The sequence below is a fragment of the Athene cunicularia genome, assembly GCF_003259725.1.
Source record: "Athene cunicularia isolate RWA chromosome 1 unlocalized genomic scaffold, athCun1 chr1_part2, whole genome shotgun sequence".
Taxonomy (NCBI): Eukaryota; Metazoa; Chordata; class Aves; order Strigiformes; family Strigidae; genus Athene; species Athene cunicularia.
In genome coordinates this window covers 48,817,974-48,826,676 of record NW_020799092.1, presented here as the reverse complement: position 1 = coordinate 48,826,676, position 8,703 = coordinate 48,817,974, and the positions used below count along the sequence as shown (strand labels likewise).

The 8,703-nt window shown below is 40.6% G+C and overlaps 1 protein-coding gene across 1 annotated transcript; it reads right to left on the bottom strand.

Moving 5' to 3' along the window:
- Nucleotides 1–938: 938 nt before the first annotated feature.
- Nucleotides 939–8,115, bottom strand: AMIGO2 (adhesion molecule with Ig like domain 2). Its single transcript, XM_026866282.1, has one exon. The coding sequence runs from the start codon at nucleotides 7,488–7,490 to the stop codon at nucleotides 5,925–5,927; it is 1,566 nt and encodes a 521-aa protein (XP_026722083.1). The 5' UTR covers nucleotides 7,491–8,115; the 3' UTR covers nucleotides 939–5,924.
- Nucleotides 8,116–8,703: the final 588 nt, after the last annotated feature.

Sequence of the window (8,703 nt, the reverse complement as noted above, 5' to 3'; positions counted from 1 at the left end):
CAAAGGTGCTGAATTCAAAAGGTGATTTGTGGTAAGGGCTAAATAAGGATCTCAACTGAGTTTGCTGATTGAGCCAATCTGATTGAAGAAAATATCTTCCTGCTTGTCTAGGAAAGGTCTGCATGACACATTTTGTCTCTAGATTGCCAAGGAAATACTTACAGTTGATCCTGGACTGTCATCAGAAATATTCATATGGACAGCCTCTCTGTATACCACAGTTGCTTTATGCTAAGAGAGTAGTTTCACATGAAACCATTCACATGATGGTTTCTAGATCAATTTACTCTAAGTTGATGCAATAGAAAGACAAACAGTCTTTCTCCTTTAAAATAAAAAGCTTAAAATATGACAACTTGAATTATTCCAATGAGACAGAAAGCTTCAGTTAAATGATAACAACCCACAGTTCTATGCCTGGATAATCTCATGTTTAATCAAAGAAAACACTTATATCCACAACCAACTTTTCCTGATATCTAGGTGCCGTCAAACTGATTGTATCATTCTTGACCCTCCTTTCCTCACGTACCAAATGTAGACTTCATTAGGAGAACTAAATGAGAAGATATTATTCCAGTTAATTAAGTAATTCTGCAAAGGAAAGAAAAATAGATTTATATAAGGAAAAAAATTCACCTGATATAATCAGAGCATAAACCAGCAATTCACAAGAAAAATATTTTCTCCACTGCATCTGTTCAGTTCTTTAACACTAAATTAGAACTTTCTATTAAGTAATGAAGAGAGGTATGGTCCTTTTACCTATGGCATGACCTCTTCAACCAATTCTCAAAAACAAATACTGATATTCTTACGCTTTAGTTTTGTATGGATCCCTTTCATACCTGTATTACTGTCAGAACTCTGCTAACACCCAGACACTCATGAAATCTGTATTTAGGTAATGTTTTCAATTTTTAAAATTATTTTTTTTATGTACCCACTGAAGGCAAGACCTCAGATATTAGCCAGTGAACTTTGGCCAGAATTATTTCTTTCCCTTATCCTCCTCAATCTCAAATTTCTCCTCCACATCTGAGCCCTACTGGACAAATGGAAATACGTGAAAGAAACATAGGAAAAAAAAATCTCTAAATATGTACTCTCTTTCTATATATATTGATTCAAGTATTGTTTACCAGAAAAAGCAAAAAGTAAAATCTAAAATCTAAATTGCTCAATCTGTAAATGAAAAGTGTATCCTGTCTTCTCAAAAGCTACTACTTACTAATGCCAGTTCTCATCATTTAGAAGCCATTTGGAAGTAGCTGTTTTGATTAATCAATTAAAATGATCCCTTCCAGCAGCTTTGTAGTACATCCAGAAACCATCTTCAAAGCCAGTCTTGACACAGAGAACTATGAAGGAAGAGGCTGGAAACAGTCCCTGAGCCTGCCACGGTGAAATGGTGATGGCTCAGCCTCAATGAAGAGAGCAGAAGAGTGTTCTGGGCGGGATGGCCAGCAGCTGTAGTCCACAGGGGACTGTCACTTTAGAGATGACCACAATAACATGCTTTGTCCCATAAAGACTGATTTATTCTCACCCAGTTCAGAGACATGAGAGGTTATTAGGAATATGCTCCAGTCAAGGTATAAAAGTACTCTGAAGGAGGTTGATTTACTCTAGCAGGAAGAAATAATCTTGTGCTATCCTAAAGTTTATGGTTTAATCACAACTTGACCCTAGGGTTTTGCTTTTTCAGAAAAATGAGCTATATAATCCGTTAGTCCTTTGACACTGTCATTAGCAGTACCCAGAAATCTGCCTTTTCGAAGAAGCAATGCTAGGGAGATAGGTACATTACTAACCTGGAGCACTATTTGCCTAACACGTTGCGGGTAAACATCTGGGCTAAAAGGACATGGTGCTGGCTGTTACAATCAGCTGCAAATTAAGGGCTGGTATCAGGAAAGCACTTTGGTTCACCCTCTGCTTCCAGCTTCCTTGGCAGCTGCCCAGTGTATTTGAGGGGCAGTCAGCCATTGTACGTGTTCATCGTTAGTGAGGTGGTTGCAGTTAGATATTTAACCTTATAGAGGTCAGAAGAGAGGACTAGCAGCCTTCCCTTTCACCTGCCACTACAGGTAGGTAATATGGGGACAATGCGGTTGTGCAGTTGCTGTTGCCATGCTCAGGACTGGCCTAAGAGGTTTCATGCTGGCCTGACACGACCCGTTCCCAACGCACTCCACAAAAGCTTATGCCTTGCAGGCATGTGCAGTACTGGAAATACACAGAGGCAAGGACATGACCTTCCAGAGCTGTCTGCAGCCATTACCCTTATTTGTGATCTATGAGACAGCTGGAACTGATGCAATAGGTCCTTGAGTAAGAGAAAAGCTGATCATCACTGTTAAAGTGGCAGAGGACCTAGGTTTAAAGAAGCCCCACAGAAAGACATAGTATTGAGGTATAGCTTAGAGCCCTGCCTATGACCTTGTGTGGCACAGTCTCAGGCACTAGAAAGAAGACAAGGGAGAGCAAAACTCACCTGGGGTTATCTGAGCTGCATGTGGAATATCTCATTCTGGGCATCTTGCAGAGGCAGTGACTCCATGACCAACCAGGGACTTCTTGCCAGTGGGTTGGTACCTCTGCCTTAATGCAAACCCATTTTAAGAGCGTGGCTGAACTGCAGCCAGAGCACTGAACAGCTTGCCAGGACTGAGCTCACTCTGTATTAAAAATATCATTGAGCTCTTTGGTAGTTGCTGGAAGCAGCAACAGGAAATCCAGGACATAGGCTAATGGGGATGACATGGTGGTAGGACAGGCCTGCTGAGGAGGACTCACTAGGAGGGTGGACCACACTGGAGTTACTGGTGTGATATCTGAGCAACCCCTCCTGTCCAGGAGACCATCCAGAGCACTGCGTGACTGTGGAGCTGGATGGCAGTGCCTCATGGGGCTTGCATTGTGGTGGGAAGAGAGGAACAGCTGAGCTGCATTGCCTTTCCACAGCCTTCCAAGAGGACAGGGATTGTAGATCTACGGTGTTGGTGTTATATGATAAATATTCAGTAAAGACTTTAAAAATCTTTATTAAAGCTGCACCTATTGAACTTACGAGGCTGTAATAATGTAAAGAAGCAGCAAACAAGCCATCAGCTCTCTCAAAAGCTTTGGTTTTACCACCTTGTTCATAATCACAATTATAACTGTGAGTACTTTGAAGCAGTCAGTAAAATACAGACAATTAATAGTCACAGTAAACGTCTGCTGTTTAGATCCACACTCAGCTTCTCTAGTCATCTAGCAGAATTACTCTGATCCCACAAATCTCCATGTCTTGATGGAGAACAACAATCCCATGGAAGGAAGGCTGCAGGATTGCTACCTTCTTTATTTAGGACTACCATGCAGATTTAAAATGCACGGTGAGTTTGATGCGGCATGGTCACTGCACTGCACTGTGAACAGCAGTGGGGTGTACCTGCTCAGCTGTAGCTGCTAAAGAGATGTATACATCTGTTTCCCAGCCACACTGATGACAGCATGTTTTATTTTCAGCCCAATTTGGAACCGACCATCAGAGCTCTTGTGTAAACACCAAAATCTGGGTCAATTAAGCTCATGTATGACAACAGAGCATAATATCTGCCCAGAGCTGTAACTGATCTGTACAACTTTCCATGGGAGTATTTGCCTCTCCATTTCCTACTCTGCCTCACCACCATTTCAGCCCTTTGGCTCTGGGTTGCTGATTGTCTCCTTGTGCAATGCAGGGGACAGCCACCCACCATGTGCGTGGCACAGCAGCAGATCACGCAGCTTAGCTTAATCCTTTCAATAAAAAAATCTTTGAGAAGGAGACAGTGTGAAGCCTTTGCCTCACTGTTAGATGACCCAACTATATCACTGATTTTAGCAAAGACAGTCACTGTTTTCTCCTCATACCTTGTATGTAAACATAAGGATTTTGGTTTATTGCACGTATACAGACAAAAGAGGGAAAGAGCTTTATGAAAGGATGCTAACCTTCTTGATAGCTGAAGCCATGTTTAAATTTACACAGATGAATATACAAAGAAAAGACCCAAATGTGTGGTCATGTCTCTCTCCTAAATATTTATTATCCTCTGCTTAGAAAAAACATTTCCCATCTTCCATTTCCCTGAATATCTGAATTAAAATCTCTAGCAGTTTTCTAATTCCACATTGTGCACATCACAGCAGCAGTGTTTCCTGATCTAATCTGTTTTTCAGATAGCTTTCTTTCAAACAATTAGCTACGTCAGGATTTCTCCATAGCAAATCAATTGTTGACAGCTTTGGCTCAGCCAGATATAAGCTTTAGCATGATGACATGTCTCTCAAAAGAAATCACAAAAAATGGCATGTGGCTGTTACAGTAAGCCTCTCAAAAATAAATTACAGTTGCCATACCATGTAACCCTTTAATTCTGATTTTGTTTATCCTTCACCCTTTCAGTATATTCCCCAAAGATACAACGAGACAGACATGCTCCAATTACTCTTCTTTGGTAAGCTGTAATTCCTTGCAGAAATCCTTTGATGCTGGTATTATTCAATGTGAGAAAGATTGGCAAAGTCTATCCCAGTCCCAGTAAGCTAAAAAGAAAAAAAAAGGGGGCAAATCTAACAGAAAAAGAAATAACAAATAGAACAGCATGCTCATTACAATAACACAACACTTCATGCAACCTATGTTGCATCACCAGTTCAGGCCAGTCTTACCATGTTCATAAACTTTGACAATGTAACAGAATCACAGAATCATCTAGTCCAACAATTCAGACAAAGAAGGAAACAGTACATATTAGACAAGGGCCAAGTCTAGAGAAAAGCTGTGCTTTCTGAATTCACGGTGCATAGTCTTTTATATTTTTAATGAGTTTGACTAAATACTGTATTTCCTCTTTTAAGAAAAATCTTTAGGAAGCAAATTTTATAACCACTTGATGGAACCATGTGACACTGGAGAGATTGATTGAAATACTCCCCCTATTTCATGAAGTTACCTCTGGAGAGAAGCCACCCACACGTAAAATGAAGCTCAAGCCCTGGTGATGGTGTTAGGCTTGTTTACTGTGTTATGCCACAGCAAGCTTCAGAGATTAAGACAACTGACTATAATAAATCCAGTTATTGTAGCTTAATGAGTTAGTGCTAATTAGCTTGAGTCCTCATGACTGACAAGTTTCATTCCTTGATAAAGACAATTTCAAAGGTAATGCGTTAACTTCTACCTGTTTTCATTATGTGTCAATATTTACAAACAAATACAACCACTTTGCTTCTCATGAGTAATCCCATGACTAAGTTTTGAATAAAATGAGTACAATGCCCCTCATTTAAAGTTTTCAAGCATCACATTATCAGTTGAAGGCCATAAAAATTTATCCAGTGCTGCTATGCATGCTGGTGCCAAATCTAATCCTTTGTTCTGATCAGTCCAAAGGAACTCATTACTTTTTCCCCCTAGTGATTTTACTGTAAGGATTTTATAAGCCTGTGAAAGGAATTCAGGAAGTCTGGACATTTTCCTCAGTACCCTTCTGATTTTGCTTCTGTGCTCACTGCACAGGAGCTGAGTTATCAGCATGACTGAGAGTGTTTTATAGGGGTCAGACTCCGCCTCTGAAGAGTCAGCTGCATGCACTGAGAGCACCTCTAAACATGCATGAGAAATTGCTATGTATGGACCAGAGAGTAAAAGCCAAGGCTAAGCTTGCACTGAAGACATTCACATTAATGCCATGCTGTTTGCTTTTCCCGAACGAGATATCACTGTTGCATGGCCCTGCACTCACAGAGAGAGGAGACACAGTTTAAGGACTGACAACAGAAACTTTTTTAAAACATTTTATCTCTTTTTATTTGTTTTTTCTGATGGTTGCTACAAGCAAAGGAGGTATTCAGAAATGTAACTGCACAATACAAACACGGGCAGCAAACTAAGTTGATGGCATGAAAGGTGTGTCTGAGAACACGGAGTTGACAGAATCGGAGTCGGATTTTGTTCGAGTAGTTTTTAAGATACTCTCAGCAATGATATTGTCATTAGGGAACAGCTTTACTTTCCCGTTCTGACTGTGTTTTGGTTCGTGCACAGGTTCCAGGAAAACCACCCGTTTACCAGTGCTAGCCTTCTTCTCATCGGCTGGCAGCTGTTGTGGCGGTGTGGAATTCAGTATGGATGAGTGGGCACTGCTTTGGTTCAGCTTCCTCTTCCTCCTTTTTGCCTTACATTGGCATGGACAGGGGGTCAGATAGAGATACAGCAGTACTAAAACAATACTGGCTACACAGGCAGCAAGGGTGGTAAAAGCTGTATTAAATGCTTCATGAGCATGGGACCTGTTCACTGTGAAATTGCTAACGTTTATTCTAACCTCTATGGTTTCATTTAATAGTCTTTTTTTATTTATTGCAATGCAGGAATACAGCCCTGAGTCCTCTAGCTGGGCATCTGTTATCTCCAGGCTGCCATTACGAAACACCTTGAAGTTGTTGGTCTCCCTGTCTGGCTCCAGCAATCTATTGTCTGGACTAACCCAAACAAAATGCGTGCCCGCATCGCTGATTCTGCTGTCACAGTGTACAATCAGCCTGTCACCAACCTGGGCATCGTGAATAAACCCAAAGGCTTGGAAAGAGCTGTTGACAGTGCTTTCAGAGCAATTCAGAAAGTTGTCGTGCAATAAAGGCAGTTTATTGTAACCTCTTGGGTCTGATCGCAACAAACAGGTGTACTCATTTCTGAAGTCCACCACCGAGCTGAAGTGCCTTTGATACCAGAAGGTTAGCATGGAGTACAGCACACAGTCACAATAAAATGGGTTGCCATGAAGATAAATTCCACTAAGATGTTTGGCTGGCACTGAACTCAGGCGCTGAATAGGCATCAACTGGATGTGATTAAAGGAAATGTCCAGCAACACAAGGTCTGTCAGTTTATATTTTCCAGTGTACAAGTCCAGTGGGAAATGTGAGAGCAAGTTATAGCTTAGGTATAGTTTCTGCAACTTGTACAATCCTCCAAAGGCTGAAGACTCTATCTGTGTTATGTGATTGTTGTACAGCAGAAGAACCTCCAGAACCCTCAGCTCCTGAAACACAGGGCTGCTTAGTGTCTTCAGGTTGTTGGACGACAAGTCTAGGTACTTCAGATTTGGGGTTGTGGAAAAGCTTCCAGTGATAATGCTGCTAATGCTATTATGATTGACTATTAAAGTGTTCAGTTTCTCAAACAGCACTGGGACCCATTCAGGCTCCAGAAACCCAATTCTGTTATAACTCAGATCCAGCCTTTTCATACATTTATAAAGATTTCCTGGCACTCGAGAGAGGTTCTTATTGGTGCAGCTTACGATATCACTGGCACAGATGCAGGCTGTTGGACACATCCCTGGGGCACTGCCACAAACGCTCACTGTGAAGACCAAGAGGCATGCCAGTCCTTTGAAGTTCACTTTAAAAACTCCAAGTTGAGTACGAATTGTCCGCCAGTTTAAAGACATTGTCACTGTCTCTTAGTTGTCTCCCAGTGCTCCTTGCCACAGATTATATATGGAGTTAGCTTTGCACTAATTGCTGTCAAAAGAGGGATATAGAGGTACAGCATGTTAACATTCATGATTCATACCCTGCCTGATTTCTTATTGTGCCTTTTGAAAAATACAGGGAATTAATCCTTAATGTTTCATATTGTTAATTATAAAATCTAGTTGTTCTTAGGTGATATAAGCTTAACACTGGTTTAATGAAAACATGAAATTCTGCACACGTATAAATATTCACACTACAGATACATTTTTTCTCTTCAAAAACAATGCAGCTATTCTTCAGTCTTGGACCAAAGAATGCAATTTCTGACAGTTCACAAAAAAAATCAGAAATGTTCCTCTGTGGAACAAAATTGGGTAATGGCATCTCCTACCTGTTTCCAGACCAACCCAGATAGAAAACTCCTGGTAAGGAAAGAAAAAGCTTCATCCAAAAATGGTACTTTCTTGTCTAGTGGGGAGCAGTTACAACATGCGTTTCTTCCCAAACAGAAAACGTCACACATTTTCAAGCAAAGAATTTTCTTAGATTACTTAGCTTTAAATGTCATGCGATGTTTTCCTTCCTGCCCCCCCCCTCCCTTTTTTTTTTTTTTAATTCAGTAACTGATAGTTCAGGTAGCAACAGCCTATTGTTATTCAAGATGTCCAGTTGGAATATTTTTTATTCTGCTACTTCTACCTTTGTAAAAATAACTGTTGAGGAGAAAATCTATGTCAGGTGCCTACCTTAGGTGCAAGTTTTGGGAACTTTCAGTAAGAATGAGCCAGCCATTTCTGAAAACTTAGTAAAAGAAAAAGATATTTTGCTCACACTTAAATAGTAAGAACAAACCTAACCATATTATTTTCTGAGAATATTTTAGTGTCACCGAGTTTTGAATCAGAGACATGACATTTGGCAGGGTAGTGTGCCAAGGGATATGCTTTTTGCCATCTCCTAAGAAAATGTACACATAGCAGCATAATGAACAGTTTTGTTCACTCTTGCTCTCCCTGGATGCCTGTTAAAAGTTTGCCAGTAAATTCCCACGTGAATCCATATACATTCATTATCCCCTCCCCTTCACATCTCAAATGAGGTATTCAGCTCCCTCATATTAATCTCATACTAATTTCTCCAAACTCACCCACCTGTTGGAACAGCATCTGAGCAGGACAAACCGCA